Source organism: Wasmannia auropunctata, unplaced genomic scaffold (assembly GCF_000956235.1).
Source record: "Wasmannia auropunctata unplaced genomic scaffold, wasmannia.A_1.0 LD336083.1, whole genome shotgun sequence".
Taxonomy (NCBI): Eukaryota; Metazoa; Arthropoda; class Insecta; order Hymenoptera; family Formicidae; genus Wasmannia; species Wasmannia auropunctata.
The window spans coordinates 849,579-869,406 of NW_012026807.1; the positions used below are offsets into that span (position 1 = coordinate 849,579).

General features: G+C 47.2%; 1 protein-coding gene across 1 annotated transcript in view; it reads right to left on the reverse strand.

Annotated features, from left to right (window-relative positions):
- The window catches only part of LOC105448605, a 211,858-nt gene that overhangs the window by 111,055 nt on the left and 80,975 nt on the right, over positions 1-19,828 (reverse strand). Inside the window, exon 4 of the mRNA XM_011687276.1 lies at positions 12,470-12,535. Within this exon, the coding sequence (XP_011685578.1) occupies positions 12,470-12,535 (66 nt within the window). The remainder of the gene's footprint in view (positions 1-12,469; positions 12,536-19,828) is intronic.

Genomic DNA, 19,828 nt, shown 5'->3' on the forward strand with positions numbered 1-19,828 from the left:
TTCGACGTAATAAACCAATTCTCTTTCCTCACTCTTATCTCCTCCCTCCCTCCCTCTCCCCCCGTACCTATTTATTCACCTCTCATTCCGGGAAGACCGTCCAACCGGGTTGCAACCAACCCTTCCCTAATTGGACCGCATTCCACGTGGAGGCCCTCGCTACGTATGCGTGTATGCTTTACCGGAATTTTCATTAGCGCGGCACTCCGTCGTGACGGAAGGTCCTCCGATACGTGGTGTACCTACGCCGGCAACACCGATATATACACGGTCCGCGGCCGTGGCCGTAAGTTATGCCCGGGGAAAGAAGAAGAAGAATCCGAGTGAATTACTATCGCGGCGAGGGGGTTGCAGCGGGGAGTTTCGCGATGACTGCTTCCCACTGTCTTTGATGAGCGTTGGCGAATATATGGCAGCGAGAGTATTACGAGCCTTTGATCCTCGGTGCGGGATGCATTAGCACGCGCGCGGATAGCCAGATAATTTATAGAAGTCTACGCGGGAAACCGGCTTAATCATTTCCATAATAAACCTCCAATTATGCCTGGCACTTTCGTAATCGTGGCGTAAACTTATCTGCGAATTATCGGCGTAATATAAATAATAAAGACGCGCGCGCGGATATCTTGCGCGAGACCGTTTCGCTTCCTGTTCCGCGATATCGAAACATCGCTCACGATATACGTTTCCCTTTTCCCTGATCCGTAAGCTGATCGACACGGAGAGAGGAAGACGTCAACGGGGTCGACGGGTACGGGCGCGATGATGATCCAACGAGATCAGAAGCGGGGTAGAGTTCCTCGAAGCTATTAACGCGAACCGTGATTCATGATGGTGGAGTCATCGCGCGGAGGAGAGGTCGCGGCGGGCTGGACCCGGCGTACTCGAAAGCTTTTAAACGATCACGGGGGAAGGAGGGGACGCGGTGAACCTGTCCGTCACGTGGCCCGGAGATGAGCAGCACCCACTTCTTCGGGGCCGTTCTTCGGGGCACGCCACGGACCCCGGTGGGAGGTGAGAGGTTAGACAAACACGGGGCCTTATCTGATGGCCCGTCAGCGGTGCGCTCTCCGGCCCTTCTACGCGGCCCACTCTGGTCTACCCCCGCAAACGCGCTGCTGCGGAGAGGTAGACAAAAAAGTGGTGCCCCCTTCGAGAGCGTCGCTCTCGGCGCCGTATCCCTTTCGTTTTGATAGATTCAATTTCGTGTTGATGTCTCTCGCCCACTCTCGGGTCGGCGCCATGAAAATCCCCCACATCCCATTCATGGAGATGAATTACTCGGCGCGGAATTGCGGCCGGGCGAGAGAGCGCGTACAAGAATGAAAAAAACTCGTTGAGAGTGTTACCTCGATAAATATACTGAAAATGATATAATTATAATAATAAAAGGAACGGCGACATAATTTTGTTCGGCTGTCAACGCAATTCTTGTTGCGCGCGAGAAGATATACGTAATACATTAATTGTTAAAATAGCGTTATAAATTCTCAAGATTCATGAGACACGTTCGATAAATATCAGCGAACCTGCAAAGATAACAGTCAGACGTGTAGTCTTAATATCGCCGGGATTGTCTTGAAATTTATAGTGTTTGCGTCTCTCTTTGACCCTTATGCACACTTACATTATCGGGAGTAAATAATTTGTTCGTACGACGTCGACGCGCGCGCGCGCTGCATCGGGCATAATTTCCAGTAAATGTATGCACTACAGGAGAGATATGGAGAGAGAAGAGGCCCGTACAAAGTTATGTAAGGTCAAAGAGTAAAAACGATATCTCATCCGTTTTAATAGAGTTGGTCTCGGATGCGTTTTAAGAGGCGCGCGGAGGATCGGAGATCTGGACCGCTCAAAGAGGAATTTGTGGCTCGTGAGAGCACGTCCGTGCCTCGCGCGATAAAGGGCGCGCGTCTTCTTTCGACAGGTATATCTACCTGCCAGCACGCCTCCTCGCGCGCGGACGCACACCAGCCGCTGCCGCTTCGTCCATCAATATCCTTTGCCTAACATGAGATTACTTTGCATGGATAAACGCGCGATACCTTGTAATATGTAAAAGCTACATATAAATTACGAAAATAATTTGATGCAAAAAATTAATTTTAGCCGGTACGGCATTTTTCTTCCAATAAACTTGATACATTGCGCGAATTCCTAAAGAGCGAGATAAGACGCACGTATAAATATACTCGTATAATTCACATTCTCTGTCTTGTATAACTTAAAGATTCGAGACATACATAATTCTTTTAAGAATGTTTTAATAATGTCTTAAAAATTTATAGGGTACAGCGGGGTAATTTGAATAGTGGGGTAATTTGGATAAGAGTAAACATTTGCAAGAATTTCGCAAAAATTTTGCAAAAATAAGAGATTTTAAGATAGATTTTATTAGATCAGACATTGATCTAATGAGATGTATCTTAAAATCTCTTATTTTTTCTGAAATTCTTGCAAATACTGTTATCCAAATTACCCCGTTGTACCCTAATATTAATTTATGTATTACGAATGACGTATTACAAATCGCCACGTATTCTTTTTACTCTCACTTCTCATACGACACTTTCGCGATAGAACGTATCGAAACATTTAAACAAGGAATAATCACGGCGACTGTTGCCAAGATGTCACGTTCGGTTCCACGACCGCGGCCGTCCCGGCGAGAGACAAAGTCTTTTACCGTAAATCGTCACGCACTATCGTAATTGAGACGACTCTATCGGGGGTCTTTCACCACACAGCGCCAAGAAAGTATCCCATCCACCTTCCCCGGCTACGCCGGTGACTTACTAACGCAGGGACGTTACCGCCCGTACACGAGAGAGAGAGCGGCCTTTGGGAATGCATTAACAAATTAATCTCGCTTGCTATCTCTCGTTCGCTCTCTCTTCCACTCGCCTTCCTTACCTCCGCCTTCTCTCCGTATTCAGCCGCGATACAAGCAGCCCCAGCAGTCACCGGCGCAGAAATTCCGGGAAGCCGTATCCGCCGCTCCGTCGCGCTCACGACCAAATTTACGCGCACCGCATAAATACGCGATGTGATCATCGCGGGGCTGATTCAGGGGGTGTGTGTGTTGGCATTCCCGCCTTAAGACAAGCGGCCGCGCCGATTTAGGATCCAATCGGCCGAGTTTATGCGAGCTTCGCAGCTGGGTGCACGACCGGTCTTATTTCACGGTAACGTTATTACGTGAGCGAGGGGCCCTCGCTACGCGCGCGATCTGTACGCGCGTGTACGGGCTCGTGTGTTACGACGCGTATCCTATGTTCCGCGGGGCTCACAGGGTGTCTCGGAAACGTGGGAGAATTACCCATCGGCGGAACACTTGCCTCGACGTCGGAACAAATCGAAATATCCTTTACAATCGTGACCGTTGCTTCTCACGTTGTCACTGTAAGGTATGTATCGAGCGTTTTCGAAGAAAAAAACGACATTCTTATAACTCGAAAGGATCATGTCTGATCATTTTTGTTATCATATTCATGCCAATAATGTGATATCGAAGAAACTGATGTTTATGTTTTTCTTATTTCTTCACCATTGCATTTTTTCAAATTTCTTACAATTACAGTTGTACGATCGTCAAAATATTTGCTGATAAATCGATGTATAAAGTAATGCGGCAGTTTAATCGAATCCGCGTCGGGACACCCCGTAGACCTCAGCTCACGGTGTTGGCAGCGTCCACGCTCGAAGATAGGCTTGTTCGGTAATTAGGCGGTCGGAAAGAGGCTGCGGGGGGTCCGTCTCAGCCTCGGGCAAGATCGCGTGGGCGTGCGCTACGTGAGCTTAAAATGTTGCCGGCAAAATTGACGGCGACTCTCTAATTAAGCATGCGACCGAATTATTCTACAGGTCCCTGATAATTTTCTCACCTTTCCGTTGCGATTCTTCATTATCATTCTTCGCCATCGTATAAATAAAATTTACACTGAACATATAACCCGCGTATCCGCAGATATTACGGGCAGTATATTCGTTTCGAGATTTATGATAATTTTGCTGCATGAAACTTAAAGATAACGTTTGCGCTTAATTTGAATTCAGCATCCAATATATGGCTTATTCAGAAATAATCTTTAATCCCTCAAGTATCTCTTATTAAACGATAATCATAAGGAGATGTTGAGAAAATTCCGACCAGGTATACAATAAATGCGGAAAGGAGACCATCGTCGTACGTAACTCTGCTTTGTGCTTGCTTGCTTGATCAGTAGCGTGACGGGGAAAGGACGGTCGCGGCTCCTTGCGATGTATCATAGAACGGAAACGAGAATAGACTCCCTATATTCGCATCACATCGCGGTAGGAGAAGGCGTCCCTTCGCGGCGCGGCGCCCACGCGCATCGCCGCGCGTCCCTCGTATGAAGACATAAATCAAGCGCTTTCGTGGACGATGCTCGCAATTACACACGCGTAAGCGTAACGTAATATATAATGACGCACGCACGGCGGTATGTACAGCGGGGCTCGTTATAATATACGCCTGCTTCGTTTCTGAACGGATCTCTTTCTCTCTCACTCTCTCTCTCTCTCTCTCTCTCTCTCTTCCTTCTTCTCGCACGCGAGAAAACCGACGTTAGTGTGGGAGTCGTGCCAATTTGCTCGGTATTTGGACCGCCCTTTTACATAACGAGATGCCCTTTCACCCCGCCGAGACGAATGATCGAGTTTACTCCCGTCTTTCGACGGCCCTTCGATATCTCGCGGCATGATCGGTGATAGATCGCCACATTCGCAGTTTTACGCGAAGAATGTGTTCAGAAAAAGAGAAACACATGTTATTTTTTTAAATTTCGTTTTCTTTGCATAAAGAGAGAATAATGTCCGTAAAAGATGAAAATTAATGCACGACTCTGATAAATCGTATTTTTTAGTTTTGTATTAATATGTTTATAGAAATAATTTTAATAAATTGTAATCCGTACGATAGACTTATCAGTCAGTAGCTAACTCTAAAAAAAATGAAGGGAAATCGTTTCAAACGTATTAAATGCAATCGTTTTAAATATTTTAAAATATTATGAATTCTTGATCGAATCATCCGGTCTATTTTGCAGAAACGAATGCATCCATCGTTTCTACCTGCCTTCTCGTGGCCTTGATTATCTCGTTACGAGTTTACACTATTGCTATCTCGCGATAAAATCTGGTCCATCGTAGATCATCGCGGAGAAACCTCAATAGCCAGCTTCACGAAACGTTCTACCTTCTTATCGCGTTCACATTTTCGTCTTGACGTTAGCGAGGTCTGCTCTCCGCCTCGATGAAAGGTCCGGCACGCTCGTGCCGATAAATCATTCCGCGATCCGATCGATCTTGCCGGTCGTGCCAACGGATCTCGTGAAGACGATATTGTCCGATAATAAGGCCTCATTCAGACCAGAACGCCATTCTATTACATTAGCATAATAAGTTACTTTCTACAAAACAATGTAATAAATCGAAAATATTTCTTATAATTTAACACCATCGCTTTAACCCTTATAACCGCATGTAAAATGTTTACGTTATTCATATAAATGTATATGCACAATATAAAGTAAATTTTTTTTATAGATCAACTATTTTATTATATAATAAACTGTTGTTCCATGTGAGAAATAAATTTTTTTTTTTACAAATTGGTGTATAAGTATTATTATGGTAAAATTTCCGCCTGAATTAATGCCTGAAGGTACCGAGCGGAGCGGAGCGAATAGCGACGTTCGCGGATGTACGCAGATGTTTGCCCTGCTTTAAGGTGCCCGCTGTCGTCGAAGACAGTCAACGTTTACTCGGTAATTATGTAACCCCGTCAAACTGTTTCACCAAACAGCCGAAGACGGCGGCGTTCACACGACTCTGTACCGCGCCGGGCGCGGCGACAAAAGCCGGCCCGTTACAGATCACCTGCCGCTTGTATTTGACTATCTCACGATGGCGCGATAAGAGGAGGCTTCGCGCAAATGACTTGCCACCCCCCCCCTCCTCCCTCCTCCCCCTGTCCTCGCCCGTTCTGCCGCCGCTCTTATGGCCGGTTCCGCGAGAGAGAAAAGAGCGCGTAACTATCCACGGGTTGCCGTGTGAATGTTATATTAACCGTCAATTACCGAGCTCGCCTTCGTATAGTTTTGTAGAAAACTGAGAAACTCGATAATATTTACATTGTTACTTAGGTTCTTTTGGTCTTCCGCGTGTCGACGTCATTGACAAATTCTGATTTTACAAATTCTTTCTCACGCGAGTACGCGCGAGTGTCTAAAATCAATTCGCGCGCGCGGCTTTCACGCCGTCGCGTGATCAGAGCCCATAATCTCACGGCGAGCGTATCACGGCGATTTCCAGCGGATCGAGATATACTTTCACGGGCGAGCGTTATGGTTCACGTCGTTTGACAAAAGCGGCGCGGCACCCTTTCCGGGTTCACACGAATCTTAGCTCCCGGGGCCGGCCGGGGCCGTTAACAACAAATTATATCAATTTGTTAGTCGCACGAGAGCGAGCGGCCGTGAAACTGCGGGGGTGGCGCGCGTTGCATGCGTGTTCCAGGGCCATAGATCAAAGCCAGGTCGGGCTGGCAAAGGCGTGGAAGAAAAAGGAGCGGGCGGGCGATGGCGGGAGAGGCGATCCGGGATCGAAAAAGCGCTCGCAAAAAGGAAAGTGGTGCACCAAACTGATGGGCCCTGTCGATGCGCGAACGCGCCTTAACATATCGCCTCGTTTACGCGTCTAATAACGCGGCTTTAGTAACAACGGCTCTCCGTCCCGGCACCGCGGCAATCGATGTCTGATTTGTCGACGGCTAAAAAATCGTATCGATTTGTCCTGTCAAAATTAGTCTGTGCATTTTTTAGCGATCCGAGCCGGCCGTCCCGTTCATCCATCAGCAAGCCCGGATCGTACTATCCCCCGACAGTCCTTTACATTTTTCTCATCGGGCCTAGTTACGAGCGTGAAAAATGACGGCCGCTCCATCACTCCGGCTAATTTCAAGCGCGACAGTGATCGAAGCGTATTCGTGTTATCTGTCAGCCGATGAATAAGCCCGGAAGAGACCACTTTGTTGCGTTATTACGTCTCGAAGCGCGGGCAGAAATCGGCAGGAGCGAGGACGGAGCGCAACGGACGGTGGATGTGTCCGGGTGGGAAGAGTAACGAGGATCGCGGGTGGAAGGTGGTTTCGCGACGAACGAAAAGAAAACGAGAGTGCGCGCACGTCGTGCGTATATAACATATAATGCGTTGCGCTCGAAGGGGCGGAGGGAACGTTAAACCGAGAAATATATATGACCGCGAAATAGATCGCCAGGTGCGTGGGTGCCCGTGAAAACGACACGGCACGGCGGTGGAACGGAGGTGTTACAAAATATGAAATTGAGCCCATTTGTTCCAGTGGTCTCTGCGAGAGTCCGGGATCGCATCGTGTGCCGCAGGGGACCCTGTTTGGGCCCAGTGCGCACTTCGCCATCCCTCTTACCTCCTCCTCTCTCGCTTTCTTCTTCTCATCGCAGGAAAGAGACAGAGAGAGAGCTCTCAGTTCTCGATACCATAAATCCTTCGAGGTGTTAATACGTTCACACACTCAGCGGCTCTTTCGAGCGTGGCATCCACCGGATCTGGCCCCCACGTGGAGAATCATTCGAAGACCTCTCCGTGGCCTTTGTCCTCGCGATACACCTAGCTTATTTGTCTTAAAACGCACACTCCCGGAGATTCATGGCTTAAGCGCGACGCGCAAACGAACGAAACAGATATGGACGTTAATATTAATTGTATATAGCAATTATCAATATATATCAATTTCTGACTTTGAAAAATAGACGCATTAATAATCAATCTACAGGAAAAAAAAAGATATAAATCGCGATTTTATTTCCATTACTATTTTCTAAAATTTCAGACTAAACGTTGCTAACAATACATTTTGCATTTTTTTTTAATGGCACGCGTTCGTGAAATATTCAAGGATGAGCCCCTTTGTCTTTCCCTTCGTCCTCCAACGCACTCGGTTTAGGTGATGCTTCGGAATTTTCGCAACGCGCCGTGAAACATAATAATTAGTTCCAGTTTAGCGAGGTAATGAGTGCCGGGCTCCATTACAGTGCCTCATAATTGTAACCAAACCCCTATTAAAATCGACCTTATAAACGTGTGCACCGCACCCTGCCCCGTTCTCCCTCGCTGCGATATCCCGGACCAACTGCGCAGGTCGAACAGCACTATCTTCGTTGAATCGCATATCCTCTCTCGCGCGCGCCGTGCAACGCGGATAACACCCTATAATTTCCGACATACTATACCGCCATGGCGTTATCCGAGCGATCCCCACGAATCGTCGGTCGATCGTCCGGGCTTCACTAGATTTCAAGATGGGATTTCAAGCGGGCGCGTCGATGAAATGCGGATGTTTTCGCCAAAATTTGAACTTATGAACGAATCAAACTAAAGAAAATCTGCTGACCCCTTTATATCCTTCTAATCTAAAATGGAATTACTATATTAATTAATAATTAAATACCAGATTTATATAAATATTTAAAAGATATTTTTTTTCCACTAATATATTTGTTTATTTTAAATGGAATTGTTTATTAATGGAGTTTTATACTCTGTTATCAATTTCTTAAAACTGCAAAGCAGAATATATGCATGTACTTACATTAAAAAAATTTAGAAAACAAAATTTTCGTTAAACAAATTTGTACACGAAACAAAATCAATTAAAGATCCATTCATGTGAAAAATAGGCTTAATAGACTTTCTAATTATTCTTATACAATGAAGAGAACGGAGATGCATCTAACGGAGAGAAATAACAATAGTAGGATCGGCGCGATATCACTCGCGAATCGCTCGTGATCCACGGACATCAGCAATTATCGTTAACGGTATCTAATGATATTTATTACGCTCGTGCTTCGCGGCGATTACTCGAAAAGGCACGGATGAAAATTTACGAGCGTGAAAGTGCGCGACGGTGATAACGAGAAATTTTGAGGCGAATATGAATTACGAGGTTTGGCGCGCGTCGCAACGAGGGCGATAAATTCGTCGACGAGGAGCGCGCTTGAGTTCATTTGGTAACGGAGGTTTGTTTTTGCCCCTCGCCGCTCCGCTCCGCTCCAATCCGCTCGCGTACGTCGAGCACTAACTCTCACGACTTATGAGTTAGTGCTCTGGGAGAGGCACGCCGGGGCCGTTAAAGATTTAGTGCCGGCCGTTAACGGTCCTCGGCGATTTGCATGAGCGAGTCGCGCGCGCGCGCGAGAGAGTTACTCGCGAATTCGCGCAAATTTCATTTCTCCCCTTCCGTCTCCGCGTCCTCTTAATCTCGCGAGGTTGATGTTCCCATGATATTTTTCCGTGAGCGATTTTTATGCGACAGAAATAATGTGTACGCTGTAACGTGTGATTGTAATTATTTTTATGCAAATTATTATAAGTTTTTTTTGCAAATTTAATGCACTTGATGATGAATCGCAATTGTTAAATTAATGGCTGGTAATAAAATTGTTGTAATACTAATAAGATATTAATTTTATGCTTGAAGAATTTGACGCGCGAAATTCATCGCTCCATTTCGTTCACAATCTTCTATCTTGTAACGCTCGGATAGAGCGCGTTTCACCGCAGTGAAACGAAGCGACATGCGTGTAGACGGCGGGAATCCGGCTCTTGTAATTTATACACGGTATCGCGGGGCATAAATTAATACCAGGCGGAGGGCACGATCGGCGCGCGCGTTAATTCCTGGGACGGATGGGAGATCGGATTGAAAACTCGCACTCGCACCGGGAATCGTCAAACCATGAGCAGCGATATCTATCTATCCGCGGATATTCGTCGGGTTTCGTGCTAAAGGCCCATCGATTTATACCGACTTCCCGACGATCAATTATTGTCCCTCTCTGTCGAATCGGCGGCTTTCGAAGACGCTCATTTTCGCGAAACCATACGGTTAACTCGACAATCTCTCCTCATCGAGACGATCTTCAGTGCCATCAAGAGAATCGGCCGTGGCGATCGCACAACGCGATCGATCTCTCTGTCGACGAAAATCGAGGATAGCTGCGACTTCCGTGCGGACAATAGGTGCTCGACCGGCGAGAGACACGCGATGTACCGCCAATAGGCGACGAGCAGGGGTCGTGGGTCATCCGCGATCCGCCGAGATAAGGACGCTCGAGCCGCGATTTTACTGCGAGCGGCGCACTTGAAAGCGGCGCGGCGCGGCGCGTAGTGCCGGGCATCGGCTCTCGCGTGAGTTTCCGATCCGGATTATATTAAGATAAAGGGGTCCCGCGCGCGCGCAGCGCGATGGGCGTGACGGAGATCTCGTTACATTTTCGGAAAGGCGAAGAGGATAAGGAGCGCCGATCGCGCGTAAGGCGGCGAGATGCGAGCGAAAGAATCGCGCGAGGGGGAGATGCTTCATCTTGCCGTTGCGAAGGAATGCGTGGTCCTCGATTTTTTTATAAGATGGAGAATGCGCACTTATACACGTACATACCCGTATTTAACAGGCGCGTTTTGAAGGAACATCGGAGATAATAATTTGTAATAACAAATTTGTTTTTAGCTTTAACAAGCTTAAAGTCCGGCAAACGTAATTAAACGCGTAGGAAAATTATGTGAATAATAATTTCCCAAAGTTATGGAGATAATATGAGTGATCGTAAATATGAGAGAGATCATAAATCACATTCACGTGAGGACAAGAATATTTAGCTCTATCGCAGAAATGTTAAATCAATTTATTTTAGAAAAAATAGGAAAAAGTTGTTATATACACCCAGCTTTTTACGCGTGGCACTTCGTGGAAATCGTATGGAAAGCGCATTTCTCTCTTGCTAAAGTTTTTAAAGAACCACGAATTTAAGAGCGAAGAGGCTGCGACGCGGCGAAGACGCGCGGCCTAAGTATCCTCAACTTGTCCTCCGGAAAATTTACTCTTCGATTCGCGCGACAGTGTTACGCGAAACCTTCGCAGTGCATAAATAAACTTCCAGACAGTAATTAGTTACTCCGTTAGTTTCACGAGCGGTCAGCGGGCGTTTGTTAGCGCGGTATTTCGCGATTCGTGCGAGAGATTGCGGGCGGCATGGCGCGACGCTTCCTACGCCTGCTTCGGCAGGCGGAATCACGAGGAAAAGAAAAACGTTCTCCCGATTAGCGGATCTGCCCGATCCACTTTACGCGAATATCTTTCATCGGGGCGCGAGATAAACGTCTGATTTTGAACGGAGGCTCGCGGAATCTCACGTCGGCTCCGTTGTCGATCCTTGCGTTGCCCGATCGAGAGAGGAGTATAAAGGGTGCCGACTGGCATTGTCTGGCGTTTAGTGCTGGCCCGACCTTTGCTACATGTATCGGGGTCCGCCTCGGCATCCCGATGAGTCTCGGGGCTTCTTAAACCTTCGAGCTCCTCAGCGCATCCGACGTATTCGCGGCGCAGATGTAAATACTTTTACGACTATTTCCCTTACATCTTCTCACCGACTTCTCCCCTATAGGTCTGTAATCGATTCAAGTTGCTTTATGTGTGTAGCTCTTTCGTATATTACATTCGTATATAGATCCTGTATAATTGCTGCATCGCAAACCTCGATATTTATTGTTATTGAACATTAGATTTTATCTTTAAATAATATTTTATCATTAAATGAGTTTTTAAAAGATAAATAATTATGGATCGGTAATATGAGAATAATTCTAACATCATTTCTGTTTTCCGAAGAGACTCGCGTTTATTATTGATGGCACTTTCGGAAACTGGCTAGATATTCTTCTAGATGGAAGCGATAAAGTTTTAAAGCGGATTTCGTTCTTAGCTTATCGTCGACATCCAACTCGCGACATATCGCCATACGTCGCGGCATTTTCGTTTTAACGCCGGCCGTCGCGCGTCATTAGAGGAAAACACTCCTCGTCTCCTCCTTTTGCTTTAACGGTCCGATAACGGATGACGGTTTTTATCTCGTAAATTTTTTTTCCGATAAACCCATCGTGTCGCCGCGCTTATGCCCCGACCGGCCGGCCGGCCGCGGTACTTCGGCCGGCCATTTCGCGTTTGCGCGTTTGCCGCATCCAAGAATTCCTTCCTGGGAAATTAAGCGGACTTTCAGAAATCGACGTGCACCTGGGGGGTCGTGGCAGAACACTCTTTAACAGGGGAACGTTACGTGCACCGTGCAAATGTAAGCGGCCGTTACTCCCTGACCTCGTCGTATCTTCTGTTTCCCAGTTGACACCGCCGTATACGCGTTAACTGGAGAATAGGATAAACCTGACTTTCTGTGCGCCGTTTTATGGATTTACCCGTCGAGTCATAAAGGATAACGTCCCCGCGCGCATGGGGAACGTATTACATTTATGTATGCGTATATCACGTATCTAATTGTAGGGAAACGGTAGGGTATTATGTCGATTATTAGCGTCGCAATGATACCGCCGCGCCGCGCGGATAGGGCTTTCTTACCTTACTGCAAATTATCACAGGCTCGTCCTCAGGACATCCTAGATCCAGGTTACACTGTGGTTTCTCCTAAAAAAAGGAAGCAACAAAAACGACAATAAATAATTTTCTTTCGTTCTTCCGAAAGTATAAGATTTATTAATCGCAAATATTTAAAATCATCTCTATGTTATCGTTATATTGTACGCAAAAAAATATTATCCAATATTTATTTAACTATTTCTACGCGTAGAACCTTAATAAAAGGTTGCGAGAGACAGGAAGGAACATTTTCAATCTGAAGACTTGCACTTCTGCTCTCTCCCTTTGTTTTTCCTCTCTGTTTCTGCTTTTCACTTCGTATACCAATTAAAGACGAAAGTTAATTAAGTGCCTTTATGAGATGACGCGCATCGGAGCTCGATCAATGACGCCCCGATAAATCGAAGATACGGGACGGGTCACTACACGCTCGCTGGCAAGATGTCCAGTCGACCGGCCGCGCAAATCGGTCTTAATTTTTCTCAATTGATTCGCGCAATTACCGATTATTAATGATCTCGGTGATTAGCGGCGAGCTCGCTTGCTCTCAAGCCGGGACGACGCGCCTGAACGCGCCGGCAAAAGCGCCGTTCGCGCGGGGCATCTATCTCACACGTCAACTTATTTACGTTGACATACGCGCGAGTCTCGCGCGTCTCCGGGGCGACGTGACGCGCGGGTCGTAATAAGGCGTTTATGGTGAATATGCGGATCGCGTTTGCCTTTTACATCAGATTTCTTCGGCGCTCGCGTGCGCGCGCGCGCGAGGGTACGCGCGCGTTACTTTGTCAGTGGTTGGGCCGCTAACATTGACGGCGCGACGATCCCGGTCCGCGGGCCGAACATGGCGTGCCGGCTGCCGGTCGGCAATGCATAAGCGCGCATTATCCAAAGATTACGATTATTTTATAGCGCTATACGCGCGAGTCGTAAAATTCACGTGCCATTTTAACAACTGGCTTCCTGCTGATGCGGGTCCGTGTTGTAGCGGGCGAGCGAGCGGGCGAGGGAGCGAGCGATGATCGCGGGACGGGGAGGAGAACGCGCGACCCGCGCGCGGCCCAAAGGTGGATGGTTTTTAATTGATAAATAAATCACGGCGCGCGCGACACTGATTGAGATTCGCATTCGACATTCTCAATTACCGTCACCGACCCTGAACCCCGTCGGCGCAGCGCCACGCCGCGCCGCGCCGCGCCGAGCCGAGCCCTTTCCAACGTCGGGCCATTTCTCGCCGTTCGAAATCTTGTTTATTGGCGTACGCTCGCTCTATCGCCGCGATCCGTCACCACCCAACGGACGACGAAACGAGAGAAGGAACTGTCTAACACCAACGTGAGGCAAATGAATAAATAAAGTCCCGCGTGCAGTTCTCGCATCGAAAAGTCTCTAATAAGACGAATGATTTATCGGATTGAACGAGGAAGAATGAGAAATTCATCGTCGTGAGCCTCGTGACATCTTACTGTCCTTTCGCGCATGTAAATCTGCTGTTGTGAAATTTTTCTGATAGTTACACGGATCTATGAATTATGAGATGAACCGTTATGCAACAAAGTATATTCTGACGTTCGCTATACACAAAATGATAATTAGATCCGATATTGCTAAGAGAAATGTATTGGATAATAAAGATAAAGCAACTTATCTTATAAGAACTCACGAGGCATTCCAGAAAGACCTACGGATTTTAGATCAACTTCGAGAAAAATCTCCAACGTGTCCATCTGCGCGCGATAGAAATTTGATAAACGCAATGATTAAGCACCGAGGGCACTCACAATGGCATCCGAAAGCCCATATAAATAGCGAACACGCGGCATCGGTGGCGATACGAAGGAGTTACGGAAGTCGTGCGGCGATCATTGTGGTCCTCACAGTGGGAGCGTTTATGTTCTGACAATTTCCAGCGTGCTTTAGGGGCCCGGCCGACGTCTTTTGTGTGTCGGCCCGATGCGCCCGAGTCGAGTCGGCTGTGTGCTCGCGATCCTCCTTGCCTTTACGTTGCCCGGTAGTCGAGGTATTTACCTACTTACGCCCGACACACGAGAGCGCGTACACGCTGTCGAGACATAATGCTCGAGAAATATGAGCTCACGACCCCCCGGTAGCGCGGATTCCTATGGCGACGTGAATAAAACGCGCTCTCGCTGCTCGGAGAACGGTCTCGTTGCGTCACGTATTAGAAGCCTTGCCATAGTATCAATTCTTAGATGCAGTCACGAGATATATATATGTATATACATATATGTATCTCGGAAAGAGTGCTCTTAATCAAAATGTCATTCTCTTTGTGCGTGATGTAACGTCTCTTTTACCAAAAAAATATATTTTTCAGATAAAAAAAAACAGAGTAGTTATTACAAAACCAAATTAAAATAAATATAAAGAATTATAAAAATTGTTTAATAACATTCAACAGGTATTATAATTAAAGATGTAACTGTTTTGGTCGTGTTTCTTATAAATATCAAAATGTACGTATACTTCTTAAATATACGAGGTCAATGAACTGTTTCCGCGACGAAAATAAATGTCGCCAAAAAAAAAAATGGTACGGTACAGTTATTCTACATTGGTTACCATACAATGCGTTCTCAAAGTCAGAGATTCCGCCGCACGATATCCGCGAGAATGATCGCCCGCGAAATGACTCAATCAACGAGGCGATTTGCACATCGTCAGCGCGCTGCCTCGTGCTTTTCCTCCGTGTTCCATCGCCGTTCACCACTTTCGTAGGTCTCGTCGACGGCTTCACGATCGTCGCTCGTGGATCGCGATACGGCGCTGGAACGGGTTCGGAGGTCCTGCTTCCCTTGCGCAAACCGCAATAGTGGCCTCGCGGCGACCGCTCAGCGACGCGCTCGGCGGCCTGCACGTGTACACGCTCCTTCGTGCGAGCACGCACGCGTGTATACGCGCTCGCTGTAAGCGAAGATAAAACACGTCCAATGCAATGTCGCGGCGGGTACACAGGTGCACAATGCACTCTCGGGGAACGACAGAGAGAGAAAGAGAGAAGGAGAAAGAAAGAGGTACCGTATAGTAGACTACTTAAAATGCATTGGCAATAAGCCACGTCGCGTTACGCGCGCGCGCGTTGCAGACCGTCCGCCGGGTCTGCGACTAGTCCACGGTATCGAGGCACTCTCGGTGGAGCTATAAGACTTAAAGTCGTCCCGTCTAGTCGCATAAGCGATCTCACCGCGACGGCGGCATTTACACAGAGAGAAGTTCGAAGCTCTTCTGCGGACGCGACGGAGGACGACAGAGCGAAGAGAAGTGACGCGAGTTCTGGCGCAGCGGCAATTGCAGACTAATTGCAAAATCGAACGGAAGAGACTAACATGCAGTAGAAATTATTAGAGAAGCACGCCGATCTGTCGATATTGAGCAACTCGAGAGTCAATTTTGATGTATCGAGGTGGAATATGAAAAGGACGACGTCAAGAGGAGGTGGAGGAGGAACAAAATATAAATGGAATACTATACGTCACTCAATTATTTTACTCACGTATTACGATTTTAAAACGGGCATGAACGGATCATCGAAGATTCATTATATTGCAAACCGTTTCGTCATCCCAATTTCCAATGCGTATCCTCGGATACGAGGTCGACGTGTTTCGTGACCCCGTCGCTCTGCTTGTCCGTAATTAATTGAGAATGCTATTAAAATTATCGGGCTATCGCCTCGCGTTGCCCATGAGCGGCCTCGCTACATCTCTCAGTCTTGCCGTGCAATTCTTGCCTCGCTACATCGATTCCTTAAAGTGCCACGAGGTCACGGGCCGATAATATCTGAACTTCCTTCCAGCGCGCGCGCGCGCGCGCGTGTATATCAAGTTATCGATATAATAATTAACTTTGAATTATACCGATAATTATTCAAACCTGTCTTCAGTCTGCTTGGCAGAATCCGTACATGCGTACACTTTATACACAATAAATGGTTTTTGTATGTATAATGATTGGATTTATTAATCTCTAGACTTTCTAAAGTACATCCTACTTCCAATAAGATCAAGATTCAATAAAATCCAATGGAGCGTATAAGATAGAAATTATGAGTTATTATTCACGAAATTTCAATACATCAAATGTTTCGCGATAATCAGTTGCCATCAAAAACAAAAAGCGACGATCTTCTCTCCCATTTCCCATGCACGATTCACGCGCGAGATTTCACGCGCGAAGGGGTTGCATTTAACGCGCCGGAGTGCCCGACGAAGGCACCGCGTGCCTGAAACGAGGTGGTTGAAACGTAATACTGGTAACGAGTACCTAATTCAAGCGTGGCCGCGTCATAAGTCCGGTAAAGTGCGCTATAAGTTGCCCCCGCTAGCCGTAATGGTGTTTATGGGCCATTCTCGGCGCAGGTAGCGTCCGGTGTAACTGCGGCCGGCAACGTTGGGCACGTATCTACTCCGGAAAACCATCGATGGCGGTCGCAATCGCCGACTGGAATTCCGCGATGAATGGAACAGGCGTATACGAAGGCGCAACACGAAGGGGGGGGAGGGGGGGGGGACTCCAGAAAGCGAAGAGAACCCGAACGACGTTCGGCATTGTCTCGAGTCGCGGAGTGCGTTGAGGTCGCTGGTTCAACCGCGCGGAGACTTTAACGCCCAGGCGAGCGGTGCCGCTCGACGCGGAAGCTGCTGCGGGAATGCTTCCCGCTATCGCTTTGTTCTTTTCGAGTTTTAAACCATTAAAGGCCGGCTATTCGATATGTTCGCGAAGAAATAACACGAAGATCAATAATGGAAATCCACGAAGTTGGTCTACCGTTGTAATCTACGCGTGATCGTCTTAGGAATATTTGAATATTCATTAAAATACTTTGATTATGCTATTAAATTAAGTAATTTTAAGTACTCATAGATCCTTGAGTAAACTGCAAGACGAAGAGCAAGAAGAAATTTATATTCCGTTGACAAGATGCGAACATTGGGTCGTTTAAGATTAACGAGCCGTTAACGATTAGCGAGTATGGTATCAAATCAATTAATAACGAATTGATTAAGCCAATAAATTGAATGATTCAAGAAATGATTCATATCGATTGTGCCATTAACCTGCATCGCGAGAAGCGGTTAGTAGCTCGTTAAAGTTTAATGAATCGTTAATGATTATTGAAGACATTATCAAAACAATCGATAATAAATCGATACGTTGTAAAACATCCGTTAAATTTTTCTCTGTTTACCAATCATTAATACCGCGACCGTTTAATGTCGATGAAATTGCAGTATGCGAGCAGGTACATTGAACTGAAAGTAAATTCAGCAAATTGTACTCTAAAATCAATATAAAACAAATATTGTTTTATATTTTAATTAATCCGCTGAGGCACGCATACACAATGTACAAACTGACACGTATTATATTTTACACGTACGAGAATGCGTGTAGAACTCTTCTGAGACACGTTTGAATCGCGTCGCTCGTTAATAGAAACGCCGACAAATGTGAGAGACCTCGCGCTGTGCGAAAAGCCTAGAAACGCCGTGTATGCAAAAGGAACAATCGTTTCGTACGGCGTAGAATAACGAACAAATCAACGGCGAAGCACGCCGCGCCGCGCCTTAACCCCGCGCGCTGTAAACTCCAAACCGAGATGCGCGAGCGCGTTCTCGCTTTCGTTCGCGCGATCGTAAAGAGCCACGCATTTGAATATGAATAAATCGTGCGCAGTCGGTTCGCTCGTCCGTTTGTCCGTCCATTCGCTCATCCGTATGTCCGTTCGTCGTCCGTTTGTTCGTCCGGCGCAACGGCGGCGGCGACGGCGGCGGCGGCATATCCGTCCGCTCGGCAGAGTGTTTTACACATGTGCGTTTATGGATTGCTTAATGGCGGCCGCCTACAAATTAGGCGAGCGGTAAATCAGACATCGAGCGGACCACACCGCGCTCGCACAATACTGCGCTGGCCCCCACGGTGTGGCGTATTGTTGCCTGCGCGCGCCATGTCTAATAAAATATTGGGTGCACGGGGCTGATGGGACGCATCCCCAACCGCGACGTCGTCGACGACGGAGGTCTGATCTTTCTCGTCTACTCCGCGGCTCTCGCGCGTCGCGAGGAGGCAAGCCGAAGCCCCGTCATATATCACAAGTGGATAAAGTGCACCTCGGAAAGAAATAATGACCCGTCGTGTGGAAATACGTGAGAAAACCCGGCGACCATTGTCCTCGCCGCTAATGCGGTAATGAAAAAAAAAAGACTTGCGTTGCGGGCTTGATCGCCTCGCCGCGATTGTAATGGCAGTGGATTTTCCCGTAATGTCAGTGGGTTACGCGCCGTTGTTTTTCAAGCTGGATGCGCGAAGTATCGGAAATCAACGGCAAATGATGGCAGATGCTTTTTTCCACTTTCCCTCTCTATTTATTCATTATCCCATACATATTTAGAAGCATATACTTATCTATCCTATATATACTTATAAAGAAAATAAATACATATACATATATATACTTTTATTATTTTGTTTTAAAAATTCTCCTAAGTGTTATTATATTTTAAAATATCTTGCTTATTAGCATTCTTTCAAAATAGCCGACTGCTGCAATAATATAACGTAAACAACATAAATAACATGCTAGAAATGTTTCAACAACTTCTCATATACGCTTTAAAATTATTCATTTTTTTATCCGATTCTCTTTCGACCAGCATTAACATTTACCCACTCCGTACTAAACAAATCCAATTTGACGAAATCAATTCACGGCGCGGCGAAGGACGACTCCGTGTTCCACGCGACCGAAAACCGCAACGCGTAGACGCGCTGCGACGGCTCGCTCGGACGCAGGATGCCGCTACAAGGATAACGTACTCTCTCGTCGAAGCGACAGTGGCAGCAACAGCAGCAGCAGCGACGGCAAGTTGCGCAGGAGCATTAAAAGACACACCGCGCGCGCGAATAGTGATTACTACGAGGCCGCTCGGAGCTATGGCCGCAGGTTGATTATCTCACCTGTCCAGACTCTTTTACTCTCGCTGCTGCTATAATAGGTTCCTCGTCCCCCATGCCAGTGGTCTACCGCTGCCGTACTCGCCGCGCGCGCGATTATATTTCTTGCTCCCCTACATACCCTTCCCGCCACCCTCCCCGACCGCCCGCCCCCACCGGCGCGGATCGGCGGCCTCCTTCCGCGTTGCCTTCGCGACTTTGTTTTTCCCTGCTCGCCTCCCGTGTTCCCTCAGAAAATGATCGTCGGCAGCTGCTTGGACGCGATTTATTGCACGATCGGAACGATTTCCCGATTTTTCACTCGGCCGTAACGAGAGACGGCGAACGCGATTTTCTGCACGCCGCGATGGGATAATGTATAGCAAA